Below are 17,734 nucleotides of genomic sequence, written 5' to 3'. Positions count from 1 at the left end.
TTTCGTCTGGTTTACCAATACGCTGAAGTTTACTTTTAATTTCTCTTTCTTTCATTTTTTGCGTCGGAAGTTAAATCAGATGAAAGAAATTAGAACAACAACAAACTGCATCTTCTGTGACTGGATTTAAAGAACGACGAAATGTCACCTTTCATTTTGTTACTTCTCCCCCCCCCCCACACCCCCCCCCCCCCAATTTACACTCACGAAGCACCTGGCCCCTTCCGCTTTCCGCCCTCCATTTCTTTTCCTCCGCTAATCTCCGACCCTGCCTCAACCCCCCCCCCCTCCTCCTCCTATCTTATCCCCCCCAACCCTGCCTATTATTTTTTGAAGTGAGTGTATATACGATTGCAACAAGCGCGGCCGTAAACAAACGTGACAGTTCGCACGTGCGCAGAAATGGAGCATATGGCGCGCAGACCTGAAAATGAATGTCTTGATGAGGATGGAGCGCTTGTAGATATCATAAAGATTGTCTCTTTCCCTGCGCGCGGCGTTTCGCTATCGTAAGCATCTCGGGGTACGTGTATATAAACGCTCCCTTCTCTGTTGTCATCGTCTCGTTCTGTACGTGTGTCTTGTTTCGGGTCTCACTTGCGTGTTTGTTTAAAAGTTGTTGATCGTGTACGTTTTGTCTTTGTTTCGGAGTGTGTATGTATAGGTAGTGCGTTTGTCTGTCTGTCTGTCTGTCTGTCGCACGGTCTGTCTGTCTGTCTGTCTGTCTGTCGCACGGTCTGTCTGTCTGTCTGTCTGTCTGTCGCACGGTCTGTCTGTCTGTCTGTCTGTCTGTCTGTCTGTCTGTCGCACGGTCTGTTTGTCTGTCTGTCTGTCTGTCGCACGGTCTGTCTGTCTGTCTGTCTGTCTGTCGCACGGTCTGTCGCACGGTCTGTCTGTCTGTCTGTCTGTCTGTCTGTCTGTCTGTCTGTCTGTCTGTCTGTCTGTCGCACGGTCTGTCTGTCTGTCTGTCGCACGGTCTGTCTGTCTGTCTGTCGCACGGTCTGTCTGTCTGTCTGTTTGTCGTGTGCTTAGCTGTATTGGTGGTTGCCGGGTTGGCTGAGTTACTTTTGGAGAGAAAACAGTGAGACAAACAGACAGACAAACGGACACAGGTTGACATCAGACACACTAACAGATAGACCAGGATACATACCCCACTCAAACAAGAACATTACACAGATGTACATAAACACAACGCAGACAGACGCACAGCTTGCGGACAGATGGACAAGACAATCTTACAAGCCAGCACTTAAACATCAAATTAGACGGATAGGCACGTCAGCAAGCAAGCACACACACACACACACACAAACACACATATACCCCCCTCTCTCTCTCACACACACACAAACACACACCAACACCCACACACATACACACACACACACACACACACACACGCACACATGTACACACACACACACACACACACACACACTCACAAACACTGACACACACAAGCGCACGCACACACACACATACAAACACACGCATACACACACACATACACACACACGCACGCACATACGCTCACACACACACACCCACACGCATACACACCCACACACACACACACACACACACACACTGACAAACGCACATACACACACACTCACAAACACACACACACACAAACGCACACACACAAACACACACACAAAGAAAAAAGAAAAAAGAATTGAAAAAAGAAAGAAAGAAAGAAAGAAGGAGAGAAAGAAAGAGCCCCACAACATAACACACAAAATCGCTTGATGCGAAGGTTCATTCAAACTTCTCAGCATACCAAACGCTGCAGCAGATTTTCGTCAGTTTATGAGCAGTCAGAACGAAGGGCTCAGAGAACGCAGCTGCGATATCGTAAATTCTGTTGATTTTTCCAGACACAAGCTCATTAGCCAGGAAAATATTATTCACTTCTTTTTCCTAAAAGGTGCCTCTGTGTGTTTAGCGTGCTGAGTTGCGTATGTGAAATACATTTTGGAGAAAGACACTTGATCTTTTTTGTTTTTTTGGCCTTCTCCTTTATTTCAGGGAGGAAGATGTGGAGGGGGGGGGGGGGGTTCCTTTATTAATGTGGACTTTTTGTGTGTTAGTCAGTTCTTAATGTCAATCTTTTTTTTTTTAAGGTGTTATGTCTTTTTTGTATGAAGTTGCAATTATGTGTGTGAGTGTGTGGGTGTGTGTGTGTGTGTGTGTGTATGTGTGTGTGTGTGTGTGTGTGTGTGTGTGTATGTGTGAGTGTGTGGGTGTGTGTGTGTGTGTGTGTGTGATATGTATGCACTCAGCTCTATGTTTGCATAGCACTGACACTGTGTTTGAGTGTATACTACGTATATATTATGTTTGGATTTTGTTGTTGTTAACTGACCTGATATTTTTTAAATCATGCTTGCAACTCAACATCACTATCGTAATAGAGGCATTTAATTATGGAAGAATAAACCAAATTAACAGTGTGGAAGGGAGAAGGTGCTGACTGTAACATGAGAACAATATGCGGAGACTGAATAATGTTTACTGAGACCCGAAGGCCAATGAGCACAACAGGACTTATGAGAACGTAAATATACAAAGATCTTTATATCTTAAAGTGAAAAGCGTGAGCATATTGATAGAATTTAGTGAAAAACAATCGGGAACTCAATTTTACAAACTTTCCTTTTTTGCCGAGAAACAATGCATGCCGTGTTCTTGCATTTCTTCATAATGGTTCAGCTTGAGAGGAAAAGATTATGATCATATGATACCAGGTCTTCCGGTATGTCGATACATTATGATATATGTGTTTTTTCCAAGTGATTTAGACCTAATTACGTAATTGTTATCGTTAGAGTTGTTTCCCCTAACGGGCGAGGGCGCTGATTGTAAACAAAACTAGCAACTGCCTACATCACGACCCTCGTTGATAAAAAACAAAAAATCAGTTTATCTTTTCTTCTATCTCGCTGTCTCCGTCTCTCTGTCTCTGTCACTCTCTCTCTCTCTTTCTCTCTCTCTCTCTCTCTCTCTCTCTCTCTCTCTCTCTCTCTCTCTCTCTCTCTCTCTCTCTCTCTCTCTCTCTTTGTATGTGTTAGATTAGTCCCCTCTCTGGGCGAGGGCTGGTTGAAAAAAAGCTCGTTGTATTGCTTATGCCACAACCCTCGAAAAATGAAATTTGATTTGATTTGATTTGGATTGACTTTCGCAGAATGACATTGAACAACTGACTGTTTCAAGCGAGACACACGAATAATGAATGTCAAAGAGAGGAGAACGTTAACACAAACCAGAAGAGGATCTCCAATCAAATCATTAGCTTCCCTGCGCAACTTCCGGTCCTGCTCGCAGCGCCACCCAAGTGGTTGCTGGGATTGGAAAGGGGGAATAATTTGATTTGACAAAGGCAAGTGATCAAGTCGCTTAAGCGGAACAGAAGAGGGGCTTGTAAATGAATCAAATCACAGCTGCGTGCAACAAAAGCCATGTGCGATGCTTGTTCTAAGCCTATAGTCTGTATAGACGGCAACATTTCTTTAGTTCGCTTTCGTTTCAAACTACTTGATCTACTTGTGTTTATTATATGTATGTGAGTGGGTTTGTGTGTGTGTGAGTGTGTGTGTGTGTGTGTGTGTGTGTGTGTGTGTGTATGTGTCGGGTGTGTGTTTGTGTGTGTGTGTGGGGGATGGGTGGGGTGGGTTCGGGCGTGTGTGTGTGTGTGTGTGTGTGTGTGTGCGTGTGTGTATATGTGTGTGTGTGTGTGTGTGTGTGTAATATAATTATGTGTGAGTGTGGGGGGGGGGGGGTAAGTTTGGCGGTCTGTGAAAAGGTTAAGTGTTGTCACGTGTTTAAATTGTTCATTGGAAAGGTATAAAAAGAAATATCAGAAACAGCATCCACTGGCCTTCTTTGTGGGTGATCCTATAATGCTCTGTAGGAGGAGGCGGAGGTAGGGGAGATAAGGATGTGGAAGGATGTGTGTGAGTGTGTGTGTGTGTGTGTGTGTGTGTGTGTGTGGGTGAGCATGTGTGTTTCATTAATGGCAGGAACTCTATATAGTCTGTACATTTGGAAGGATCTTTACTGAACAAAAGCTATGTTTGAACTTTTTTCCTTCAGTTACAAAGTACATTTCGCAAAGGCTTTTTACACTCTTAAATATCTAAATATTCTTGTCCCAGTTGCAAAGTCGAACACGTCCTTACTGTTTGCCCTTAATAAGAAATGACGCCGACAAAAACTCTCTCTCTCACAATCACACACACACACACCACAGCCAGACACACACAAACACACGCAAACGCAATCACACACACACACACAAACACACGCACACACATATACGCAGTAACATAATACAGAAAGACAGACAGTCAGACACAGACACAGACACACGGCACACACACACACACACACACACACACACACACACACACACACACACACACACACACACACACACACACACACACAAAGGAATTCAAAATCCAACCAAAGAGATCACATCCACATCAGTTTTATTTGCTAATAACAAAAATAGGAATGTTTGCACAACCTTTTTATATAGTTGTACATGTAGTGACATCAACAGGTTCATGCAAAACAGCTAACCCTATGTTGTTACGTCACACAATGTTACGTCAGCGGATAATGATGATGTGGCGTGGACATGCGAGATACAGAAACGGCAGCATCACGTGAACAAATTGGCAGTGGAGAGGACATCATTATTTAACACTTTCCAACATTCAAATACACTGAATACAAATGAAAAGCTCACAACTATAGAGCGATTTTGACTTCTCCGCCTGCTTTGAAGCCTTCTTATACATTTCACTATTTTCATGACAGACACATCAATTGAATTCAAGACATACATATACTCTTGATATAGACAACGTCATTATTCAGTTGTAGAAATTACAATGGCAACTCGTAGCACATTGAACTATTTTAATCAATAATCTGTATACAAGCAGGTATAGGCCTAGCAAACTGTCATCCTCACAGATATATTGCACGAACACATCAGATCCATGTACGTCTTCTGCACTCTGTTTACAAATGCCTTCCTTCTTGTGCAAGCGATCTTATCCACTTCCTCAGATCTATCAAGGCTTTAGCGATAGATAAGAGCACCTTTTGGGGCATATACCACATACACTGGCTTCTTCCTGTGCGGCAGAAAAGGATTCTGTGCTGAACTGATTTCGTGGATTGACATACAGGTGTCATTCATGACATACATTTTTTTAAACCCAACCCATTCTCATTGGGCATGTACAGTCAGGCTGTAAAATTCTGGTATGTGCCAAAAAACAAGAAAGGTAGGTTGCTGGAACGTTTGTTATTGACAAAACAATACATTCACAGATATATTGTCTGTTCACTTAAAAGACCGTTGGGTCGAAATATCTGTGAATGTATTGTTTTGTCAATAACAAACGTTCCAACAACCTACCTTTCTTGTTTTTTGATTCTGAATGTTGGAACGTTGGCAGTCTTTGTTTTTGGATTTGTTGTGGTATATGCCGCCAAAGTGGAAGGATGCTCTTATTACATGTAAGGGCTTGGACAGATCAGTGGTGGTTGATTATAAGGTTTGTACAAGAAGGAATGTATCTTTAAACATAGTGCTCCCTGCGTGTAACTTGAACCATTTGAATACAAACATAAAAATACAGCGTTGAACAGAGTAAAGTACAGTCACATTTAAGGGTACAGTAAGACAACTTTTACAAATTGGAATTAAGAGAGTACAGTTTCTCTGATTAATAAATAATGATGTTGTTATTTCTCAATTACAGAAGCATAGGCTTGCTTTTGCAAAATGAACATGTGAAACGTGGATATTGTAACGTCTTTAGGGCACAATGACACTCGAGACAATTAGCACAATGTGAAAGGTTCATGAAACTGATGTAGATGGGTATTAATGTTATTTTGAACATGACAATGAAATGGGGGTGGGGAGGGGGTGTAACTTTGAAATACGATTCAAAATACATTGTGTTTTAAATACATAATACAGAGACAGATTCGTTAAAAATTGTCAGCCACGCGATTTTTGTACCCAGTGAAACAATAGTCCTCCCTATTCATACGAAATACACACGATACAATGTTTTTGGTAATCTTTTGTTTGTACACGACTTACATTCAATAATGACCTGCGACTTATTCATACAAACCAAAAGCTCTCACATGTTAAATGTTTTCGTTCTTTTGCACGCACTCAACAAATTCAGGCCCTTCAAATATATTCACTATTTATACAAATGCATCACATACACACAAACACTCTAACAGCTCAACACAGGTGCTATTTACACGTTCACAAAATCCAAACAATCAGACCTTCAAATTGGTTTGACCTTTTCTACAAATACATCACAACCAACCATCATCCGTTCACGTTATTTACACCGTTTCAATAATGCTGTTCACTAAAAAAATTAAGTCACACAGACACAGACACTTTACCAACTTCTCACAAAAACCTTACTCAAAGAAACACCAGTACCATGCTCATAACGTTATTCCTGTGTATCATAATTTTACAATAATAATGATAATTTTGAAGAAAAATATAATAATTTTCTTTCGTTTTCTTTAGCTGACAACTTTAATTTGTTTAGCTTTGTATGAAAACACACACCCATATTTAACTAGTTCTTTTCATTTACTTGTTTGATCTAGAAAATCGGTCTAGAGTTAAAATTGTTCTTGTGAAAACGCTCGTGCATTGTTACTGGCATCAAACAACGCAACATTAGTGCATATGACAAATGTGTTTAATAACAATGCAACACTAATGAGGCTTAAAGGTGCAAATAATACAGGACTCAAGTTATTAAGAAGCTCAAAAATCAAACCGGCAAACCTTAATGTCTATTGCAAGTGTGAGAATGTTCAGTAGTGCGATGACTTTCAGCTGGCCGATATAAATGTAAACGTTTCATGAACATGCCCTCCTCTAAACATGTCACCTTCGCGAATTTCACCAAAAGGGCTCTCTAATAGTCATTCACATTATACACACACAGTTCACACATCATTTCACTTTCACAAAAATACTATCAACTGCAATACCACTGTACTGGTTTTATTTTCATTCACTGTAATGCCAAAAACACACGCACTGAATCCGTCCTCACGCTTTCAATGCTGCTTGTCAAAACAAAGTACATATATACAAATAATACATTCCGTACGAACATCATAATGTAGACGTTGAAGTGTCATGACATCCAGAACTTGGTATAATATCCGTTTTTATCACCCCCGTGAAGCACGCATAGTGCGTCACCGCTCACGCCTTGGCGACCTCAGCCTGGGAAGTAAAATGGCCGCCGCGGGGGATTTTAGTTTCATGACGTCACCCGAAAAATATGGATTGTACAACAAGAACTGAATACAACTCTGCTCCTTTGAAAAACGCCTTTGAAAAAAACGTTTGAACTTATGATGCATTGAACAAAATCTGAAATCCAATATCTGTCGTCAATGTAATGTATATTCGCACGGATGAAGTTAAGATCCTTGTTTAGTTAGATGTACAGAACAGAATTCAAGAGAGAGACAAACCCACAGAGGCATTTCAAACAATGAAGATATATTTTCTTCAGTACACGTAGTTCACGAATGCAAATATCAACTGCCAAACAGAACACATTTCGGACATGAGGGTACACGTATGTACACAATACAGAAAGTTGTCACAAAGAACATCGTCATCTACATTATTGAACATTTGATTTATTGCATTCAAATACACAACACTTGACCACAACCATATTTGAGCTGTATCAGGGGTAATGTGGGGGAGGGGGGTGGTGGGGGGAGGGGGTGGTGTGTGGAAGAATAGATGAAGACAAAAGGGAGGATTTTTCCATGAAAATATCAAGAGAGCAATGGTATTAAAAGCTTGGAAGGTATGTTCAGAGATTCAAACAAAAAGTGTTTTCTGAATGACATTCACAATCTTGTTTAAAGACAGATTCACAAAAGTAATTTTCATAACAAAAAATGTATTACAGATTCTTTCCGGCTAAAATGAACCCGAACCACGTACTCATGTGGCCCTAGATTGCTAAAACAAAATTAAAACTAGCTCTCAAAAGACTTGTCTAACTTTGTTGTGATTGACTAACTACTTTTTAACATTTATTTCAGGTCATAAAAAGATACCAAAATATGCTCGCATGGCTAATTAAAAGTTGAATGTAAAAACAATAACAGCGTGAACAATTCTCACAGGCATCCTTTGTTACTTGTACGTGAAAATACGTACGATACAAGTTTAAAATGGCGTGACACACATTCAAAGAAAAAAAACGCACTGAAAGCTGCTGTGTCATCATCATCAAGTGTCTACTCTCTTTTAGAGTAATCAAGATAAATAATTGAGATCTAGCATATTTACGAGAGCCTGTTCATCTTCTCACTGTTTTACTTCAACACACACACACACACACACACACACACACACACACACACACACACACACACACACACACACACACACACACACACACACACACACACACGCTCTCTCTCTCTCTCTCTCTCTTTCTCTCTCGTTCGCTCGCTCCTCACTCTCTATTTAGCCGTTTGGTTCCTGCGTTCTGATCAGATCTCAAAACATCATTTTCCAAAAGCAGGTTAAAGATATTACATTAAAAATCTGATTAAAGCTGCAGATAACTAACTTGTTAAAGTTGTTAAGTACATTTTAAATAACCACTGACCATAGCCGTTCTTTGGCATTTATCACTAAGTACAAGCGCAAGCATTGTTTGTTTCCCTTTCCATCCTTCTTTGTACAAATACAAAGCTCATTATTTTTTGTCTTTAACGTTCATGTTCCTTCCGCAAAAGAACAAAGGGCCTTGTGGGTTCAAACACAATACAAATGCAAAGCTTATTTTATTTTTTTCTATCTGAACGCACAAACGTTTTTCTGTCTTCTGTTGACCCAAGAACACTCCTTGTGATAATAACTTCGATTTCTCCAGAAGATTCTCGGGTATCCTAGAGATCTGCCAGACTGAACAAAGAAGCGCACAATGATCCAATCTTCTTCTGAGCTGAATCTGTTCGCCTGCTTTTTGGGAGCCGCAGATTCTTCAGAAACTTTAGCTCTGGATCCGAACTTTTGACAGTAACATATGCTGTGGATCAGAAGAGTAACATTAGCTCTGGATCCGAACTTTTGACAGTAACATATGCTGTGGATCAGAAGAGTAACTTTAGCTCTGGATCCTAACTTTTGACAGTAACATATGCTGTGGATCAGAAGAGTAACATTAGCTCTGGATCCTAACTTTTGACAGTAACATATGCTGTGGATCAGAAGAGTAACATTAGCTCTGGATCCTAACTTTTGACAGTAACATATGCTGTGGATCAGAAGAGTAACATTAGCTCTGGATCCTAACTTTTGACAGTAACATGCTGTGGATCAGAAGAGTAACATTAGCTCTGGATCCTAACTTTTGACAGTAACATGCTGTGGATCAGAAGAGTAACATTAGCTCTGGATCCTAACTTTTGACAGTAACAGGCTGTGGATCAGAAGAGTAACATTAGCTCTGGATCCGAACTTTTGACAGTAACATATGCTGTGGACCAGAAGAGTAACATTAGCTGGATCCACCGTCCCGATATAACCTTCGTGGTTGAAAACGACGTTAAACACCAAATAAAGGAAAATAAAGGAAAGCTCTGGATCCGACGATTATTCAGTAACATAGGCTCTGCATCCGACGATTATTTAGTAACATAGGCTCTGCATCCGACGATTATTCAATAACATAGGCTCTGGATCCGACGTTTTTTTAATGACATTAGCTCTGGGTCCGAAGTTTCTTCAGTGACATTACCTCTGGGTCCTAAGTTTCTTCAGTAACATTAGTTCTGGGTCTGAAGGTTCTTCAACAACATTATCTCTGGATCTGAACTTTTTCAGAAGCATAAGCTCTGGATTCGAGCAACCCTGTAGTATTAACTGTGAGCTGGGGGACTGACTGTGGGGACTCATTCGCTGTGGACCTCCTCTCTGCGACGGGCATCGATAAACATGGGACCTGAAACACCCCAACACGTTGTACACATCACTCAAGAGTCAAACAATGTTCACGCTGTACAGGACATGTCTTCACGACGTACACGGCGTGATTTATACATAACACGCAACACGTGACGTCGTGATAGAGTCAACCAGTCAGAATACCCGATCTTTTTTGTCAAGGGATATGTTCAACCAATCAAAATACCGTGCCAGGTCTGTCCGAGTCTGTCACGCATTACATGATGTTCGACCGACCAGAAACCTCGTATGTATTCAATCAATTAGAATACTTGATCTAGCCTGCCTCGTGATATTTTCACCACGGCTACGCTTTCGGCCAATCAGACACCAGAATGAAGAAAGTCACGTGGCATGAGCCATGACAGGGTCACCCGTCCCCGGGTGGTCTAACGCGGAGACACAGTAGCAACACTTTCTCTGGCTCACACGATCAGTTCAAGAATCTAGCCGAGGTCAGACACCGGAAACTGCACCGGCATGAATATCCAATGAGGTCAGAGGTCAGCACGAGGCCGGGAGCACGTGGCAGTGTTGAAGTCACAGAGTCACTGCACTTCACTCCCGACCAGAGAGAGGAAGGGTGGCTGGAAGCGTACAGGAGGACTGCCGCCCGCCACAGAGCCCCCAGAGGAGAGAGCGGCGGCAGCACTGAGCACGTCGAAAGGGTCGCGAAGACAGCTCCCTCGCTCCGACGACTCTGGAACACAGTGACACAATGTCTGTGCAACGTACGACTCCACGCTCGAGATACTCGTATTCAATGAAAAGGAACATAATGAACTGAATGAAAGACTGAATGAAGTGGGGGTCAACCAACTGAAAGTCACATCAACGGAACGAAATCAGAGGGGTGGCAAGAACTGAAGGTGACACAAACGAGCGAAAACTGACTATGAATGAAGGGAAAGAACACAGGAAGACACACACAAACAAACAGTATGAGAAGGCATTGGGTCATTTGGAAAAAAGAAACCGAAAGCAGGAATGGGGTGGGTAAAATAAAATTACGCATGAAAGGAAAGAAACTGACAGAATGTATAAAGTTAAAGAAACGCATTTCGGAAAAATTGACGGAAGCAAAGACTTACACATGAAGACCAAAACACAACTGGCATAAAAACAATCAAAAGAATGGATGGAATAAGTGAAATAAGGGTCACCACAAAGGACAAGAAACCATAAAGGTAAATAAAGTGAAAGAGAAATGAAGGACGCACAGTCGTGAAAACCAAAATAATAAACGAAATGACAGGAGTGAGGGTCACCAAAAAGATAAAAACTCTAGCTTTTTGAAAGCACCTGTTCTACCAAAAATATGAGATGGGCAAACGGAAACAAAAATGTAAGCAAAATAAGACTAGAAGGCACCACAGGAAATACTGTTCAAACAAGGAAACAACGAGTTTAACAAAACATAAACACGAAAGTCACGACATGGAAAAATTGAAAATGATTTTGATTTTACACTCTTTCTCTTAGACTCTCCATCCTTTCAGTCTTAAAACTCAGCGCAAGGGCAAAACAGGTCACTTTCACATAATTTAGTTAGCAAAGAATATTCTGATTCTCTGGGCAAAAAATGCAAGTTTTCAAAAAGCATTATCTTTTGAGCTTCACAAACAGAACCAAAAAACCCGTAAAATCGCTTGAGTAAGAAAAAAGACAACAAATTTAAGAAATTAAGGAAATAGAGAAAATGAACTTGAGAAATATCTGACACTGTTACCATTAAACAATTAACGAGGCAAAAGTTCAAAAATTCATCTTACCGGAGAGTTTTCTGTCTGAGTCGGACAGGGAGTCCCTGTGCTTCTCGGCTTCTGTCTCCGAATCGGCAGCATCTGAAGACAGAAATGTATACAACTTATAAAATAATACATGGTTAAAGACACATTCATCTCCGTACATAGACCCTCCCGATCAACACCATAGATCTGTGTAGCCTTTTACATGGGATAAGATATGATCACCACCACCATGACCACACCACCATTGTCACCATACCCGTACGTGTGTGGAGGGTCTTCGTGGCTGGAGATGGTCTTTACTGGCGAGATATTCGTTACCCCCACCATCACGACTGCATCACCATCGTCATCGTGCCTGTGTTCTAAGTGCGTGTGGGTTCCTCGTGGCTGAGCAAGGTCTTCACTAACAAGATCTTCATTACCTCCGCCATCACGACCACACCAACCACTGTTACATACCTGTGTTCTGGGTGCGTGTGTTCTTCAGGACTGTGTATGGTCTTCACTAACAAGATCTTCATCACATCCACCATCCCGACCACAGCCCCACTGTCCAATGCCTGTATGCTGGGTGCGCGTGGGTTCTTCAGGACTGGGGACGGTCTTCACTAACAAGATCTTCATCACATCCACCACCACGACAACACCAGCACTGTTACCTACCTGTGTTCTGAGTGCGCGTGGGTTCCTCGGGACTGGGCATGGTCTTCATGGCGAGGTCGAGTCCCATGTCGGCGCTGATGGCGTTGTTGGCGATGTGACCGCCGGACCCCGGGGACACTGGCTTGTTGCCCTCCACCTGCATCTGTAGCTGTCGTCTGAATTTCTTCTCCTTGCGCCACCGCTTCTCTAGAGTCTCTGCAATGAGGATGGACACACATTGTGAATAGTCTCCTGTCTGCCCAGCGACCTTCCCCTTGACCCTGCTTGTGACCTCGATGTTTTATGCCCCCGCAAGGGGCACGGTACTCTCTAAGCACCCAAAACCTCGAAGAGAGATAACTGGCGGAAACCTTCCTATTGTAGTCTCCTATATGACGGCTTACTAGTGCCAAAACCTCATAATTGTAATTATCAAAGGAAAATTAGTAATTTTCCCATGATAATTACCATTTTCATGTGTTAATTACTCATTTTCCCGGGAAAATTACAAATTTTCCGGAAAAATTACTAACTTTCACCTGTTAATTACTAATTTTTAGTTTTGGCTCACTTCCTGACTGATTGCTAGTGCCAACACTAAAAATTAGTAATTTTCCCGTGGAAATTAGTAACTAACAGATGAAAACAGTACCTGACAGCGTTAATTAGTAATTATCACGTGATAATGGGTAACACCAGGTTTTGGCACAAGTAAGCCGTCATACTCCTGTCCGCCCACCCGACCTTCCCCTTGACCCTGCTTGTGACCTCGATGTTTTATGCCCCCGCAAGGGGAACGGTACTCTCTGAGCACCCAAAACCTCAGAGAGATAACTGGTGGAAACCTTCCTATTGGACCGTGGTAGCAAGTGGCGCCTTGGACGTATAACATGCGGCAGCACTTTCTCTTGTTCTGAACACGATTAAAGTCATCATGGACATCATGAACATGATCATCATCATCATCCCTACCGCAGTTACCCTCCATCACTACCATCAGCTGATATGACTTTGACACCTTTAACAAGTAGTGCCCTGGGCGTTTGAAATTCCCTTGCAACCTCTCTTTTGTCATGACTCGACTTTTGGAGCCGAAAAGGGGGACATGACAGTGACCATACACTGATAGGTATTATAATACCTAGTTTTCGCTGACTGATTTCAATTGTGGGGATGGCTGCCACTGTGATTTTGACAGATTTAACGACAGAAACGTAAACTATAATGACGATCTCCTGCTTCTCACTGACAACACTGTGGCATGAAAACCAGAGCTGTGTGGGTTGTTGATCTGAGAAACCAAGGGACGAAAACCTCCACGACTTACCTCCCTTCTTCCGCTCATCTTCCAGACGTTTTTCAATCTGCATGCGGAGCTCCTTCTCTCTGTGCAGCTCTTCCTCTACGTTCTCTGTAACAAAAGATGACTTCGTTGTTATCATCGCATTACCGTGGTATGGCCAGGATTTTGCATGGGATAAAACCATCCCTCCACTTGGTCACATACCAAGCATTAACAGGGTCGTTGTACTGAGCTTGGGTCCTGTTTGTGGCATGGATTTGTCATGTTCGTGCTTATTGTGTATACCAAATGGGGAATAGAATGCATTTTCTTCATTTCTGCTTCTCAATAATTCCGCTTATTAGTGAAAACAAACATTTAAAAATGCTATAATGTCTATAGATTGTGTTTTCAATAATAAATGTGTATAATATATTAATAATAAATGTGTATATATCAATAATAAATGTGTATATATCAATAATAAATGTATATATGTGTATATATCAATAATAAATGTTTATATATCAATAATAAATGTGTATATATCAATAATAAATGTGTATATATCAATAATAAATGTTTATATATCAATAATAAATGTGTATATATCAATAATAAATGTGTATATATCAAAATCCAAGTAACAACCTTTGGTTTCCAAGTGATGTATGTTGAAATGCTTGTAATGAGGAAACGTATCTTGACAATTTGAACAACTGAATCTGAATCGGCAGACTATATAGAGACATATTTGCAATCACTTTTTAATTTGTATTAAATCAACTAATATGGTTAAAGTGTCTTGTTCAAAATTAAAATATCATTCGCGTAACACTGAACCCGCTGGACCCAAGGTCTGTACAACTTGTGACAACCCAGAAAGAGGGACACAGCACACTGAGACAGACAGACAAGGGTGGGTGTGGAAATGGATCATGTTCCCAGACTGGTTCCCCTCTCCTCATCTAAAAAGGATTTACTATGTGGGGGGAGAACAGTTGGCAGATTAATATGAGCGGCGGGATCCCCAGCAACAGGGACAGTGGGAGATATGATATATTCGACAGGCGCCATTTTCCTTCCAAGCACCGCAACCCGTGTTGCGGATTAAAAGCTTCGCTGCGCAGGCGCGTCTCGGCCCCTCTCGTCCATAACGTAAATCTCGCGGCCCCAGATCCCACCCTCGACCTCCAGGCCCGCCAGTTGTAATGAGAGACGCGGAAAGGGCTCGTAAACCTTTTTCTTCTCCATTCCAGCTTCTGATGGGATCCCAGCGACTTCAAAGTCCCCTCCCATGCCTGTTTAGCTCGTGCAGTGATTGGGATATTGCGTCCTCGAGTTCCAGTATTGCAGTTTTATAGTTGTTGGAGGTTCAGGCCTCGGTCTGTTCCGTTCTGCCTGTCTTCTAATCCAAAGGGATTTCAAACTTTTGTCTCGGTCGGTTATCTTCAAGTAGTAAGGCAGGCAAGCTACAGACAAGCTTTCTGTGATTTCTTTCAATCTTGAAACTTTCTTAATGTATTCGTATTTTAAGCATAACTTTAGGATATACGTCTTAAGGAAACACACACACACACACACACACACACACACACACACACACACACACACACACACACACACACACACACACACACACACACACACACACACACATCCAGAAAACCAGAAGCAGGCGTTCGTTAGGGTTTCAACAGAAAATACAAAATATTGTTTAACTTTAAAAAACAACACAAACAAAGACAGCAAAAACCTTCATGGACAAAGCTTCAAATATGGCCTTCAAATCTATCATACTTTCTGAATGCAGCAGATCATGCGTCTCAAGTTTGATCATCCACCAAAGGAATGAGAGAAGCAGACGAGCGCTGTGTTATGGCAGCCGTTTTGTGCCAGAGCAGTAATTACGTAAGATATTACGTCCTTACAGCATTAGCCCTTCATCCGCTAAAAAAAAAAGGGCCTATCGTCCCCTGCAACCGAGAAAGAACCCCGCCAGTAAAACCGCCATTGCTGAAACGGAAGATGACAGAAAACATGCGCAGCGCGACCTGACACACAGAGCGGGTCACATCCGGGCCAAAGCCATCAGAATGGCGAGTCAGTTTCCAATTTCCCCGCAAAGTCGAACGAAATACGACTCGACAATAAAATCATATCTCTCTCGGCTGACCGCCTCAGCAGCAGCGGGGGAAACTGGCGGAATTTGGGAAGTATTAATATTTCTCTCCTTGGATCTTCTGAGAAAATGCTAAGGCTGCCGAGATTTACTGCCCAGCAGCTCTGGCTGTGGCCCTATCTTTAGCCGCTCAATAGTAAATTATTGCACTCTTCTCGCTTTTTTCCTCTCTCTCTTTCTCCCATTCTCTCTCTTTCTCCCATTCTCTCTCTTTCTCTCTCTCTCTTTCTTTCTCTCTCTCTCTCTCTTTCTTTCTCTCCGTCTCTCTCTCTCTCTCTCTCTCTCTCTCTCTCTCTCTCTCTTTTATTTATTGCCTTTTTATTTAGTTAGGTGATGAGAAGGGGGTCGGGGCCTGTGGCAGACCCGATACGGCGCGGAATATGTTTGCTCCCCCATCACTGTCGCAATGAGGAGGAAATTTTCACACTGGGGTCCAAAGACGGGTCTTGTGTGATAGATTTCTTTTGCTTCAACACACACATTCGTCACTCGGGACCGGCCCAAACTACCCTACCCCCAAGCTCTTACACCTCACCCCCTCCTCCGGCATTCACTCTAACATCCCTCCGCCCTCGCCTCCTCCCCCCCTCCCTATGAACATCCATCACCTATCGATGCCCGGTCGGGTCCAAATGGAGTGTCGGTGGTCTGGTCGTTCTGGTGTTTCTCGCTGGCTGGTGCCAGGGCCATTACGATGGCGTATTATCTCAAGGCTTAATGACCAATTTCTCTCATTTCTTCTCTCTGCAACTGTAAAATCGGCCGCCGACAGGCAGGAAAAACGTAATAAAATGCCCAAAATGGATGAGAGTTCCCTGACAGTTTGCCAATAATTTCAACAATGAAAGGGTTTCTATCAAGGGCTCTCCGGGCATTATAGAGCGGCGCCCCTGATTGAGTTTTGGCCGCTCGCTGCGGGACTGTTAGACCCGGGACCGGAAATGACGTCTGCTCGTTGAACGCCGCTCGCCGCCTTCCCACCACTGCCTTCTCCCTCAGTTCCCGCTACTATACTTCCTATTATGGCAGTTGGGAGCTGCTCTTTTCACGCCGTCTTTTCCTTTTCTTTTGTTCCCATCTGATCCGGGCGACGGAATCTGATTTTGGTCCTTTCTCTCTCTCGCTTTCTCTCCTTCTACCTGCTTGAACAGCTAGGGCTGATTTCTTGACGCTGATTTTCCCTTTTTCTCTTCTTCTGATTCGACACGGTCAGATGGAATCGGAATTTTCCGTCTTTTCACTTTAATTACCTAACCGAAACCGCCATGAATCGCGTTAACGCTAGCGATGGAGGGAGGGAAAGAGAGAGATAGAGAGAGAGAGAGAGAGAGAGAGAGAGAGAGAGAGAGAGAGAGAGAGAGAGAGAGACAGACAGAGAGACAGACAGACAGACAGACAGACAGACAGACAGACAATCAGACAGACAGACAGAGACAAGCTCAGCCAGACAGTCTTCTCTGCACCATCTTTCATATCATCTCCAATCCTTTCGCACCTCCTGAAGGATCGATGCGAGCGCCCCCTGGCCGTTTAGGGGGAGACAATTAGGGCCAATCCCGCAAGACAAATGTCCATTTCTGATGGAGAAGTAATGGAAGAGAAATGGCCTCTCTCCTTCCACAGGCCCTCCCTGTCTGTTGCTTGCCCTCTCTCTCTTTCTCTCTCTCTCTCTCTCTCTCTCTCTCTCTCTCTCTCTCTCTCTCTCTCTCTCTCTCTCTCTCTCTCTCTCTCTCTCTCTCTCTCTCTCTCTCTCTCTCTCCCAAATCTTTCTGGAGCCTGGGCTAATCTGCCATGAAATTTGATTGTCT

The 17,734-nt window shown here is 42.6% G+C and overlaps 1 protein-coding gene across 2 annotated transcripts in view; it reads right to left on the bottom strand.

Moving 5' to 3' along the window:
* Positions 1-4,479: 4,479 nt before the first annotated feature.
* The window catches only part of LOC138969462 (dachshund homolog dac-1-like), a 142,272-nt gene continuing 129,017 nt past the window's right edge, over positions 4,480-17,734 (bottom strand). Inside the window, exons 7-10 of one of the 2 annotated variants that reach the window (XM_070342250.1) lie at positions 13,790-13,873; positions 12,484-12,678; positions 11,842-11,913; positions 4,480-10,769 (exon numbers count right to left, since the gene is read on the bottom strand). In XM_070342250.1, the coding sequence (XP_070198351.1) occupies positions 10,618-10,769; positions 11,842-11,913; positions 12,484-12,678; positions 13,790-13,873 (503 nt within the window). In that variant the 3' untranslated portion in view covers positions 4,480-10,617. The remainder of the gene's footprint in view (positions 10,770-11,841; positions 11,914-12,483; positions 12,679-13,789; positions 13,874-17,734) is intronic. The other variant, XM_070342251.1, reaches the window with a different exon arrangement.

Source organism: Littorina saxatilis, linkage group LG6 (assembly GCF_037325665.1).
Source record: "Littorina saxatilis isolate snail1 linkage group LG6, US_GU_Lsax_2.0, whole genome shotgun sequence".
NCBI lineage: Eukaryota > Metazoa > Mollusca > Gastropoda > Littorinimorpha > Littorinidae > Littorina > Littorina saxatilis.
This window is presented reverse-complemented; position numbering and strand designations above follow the sequence as displayed.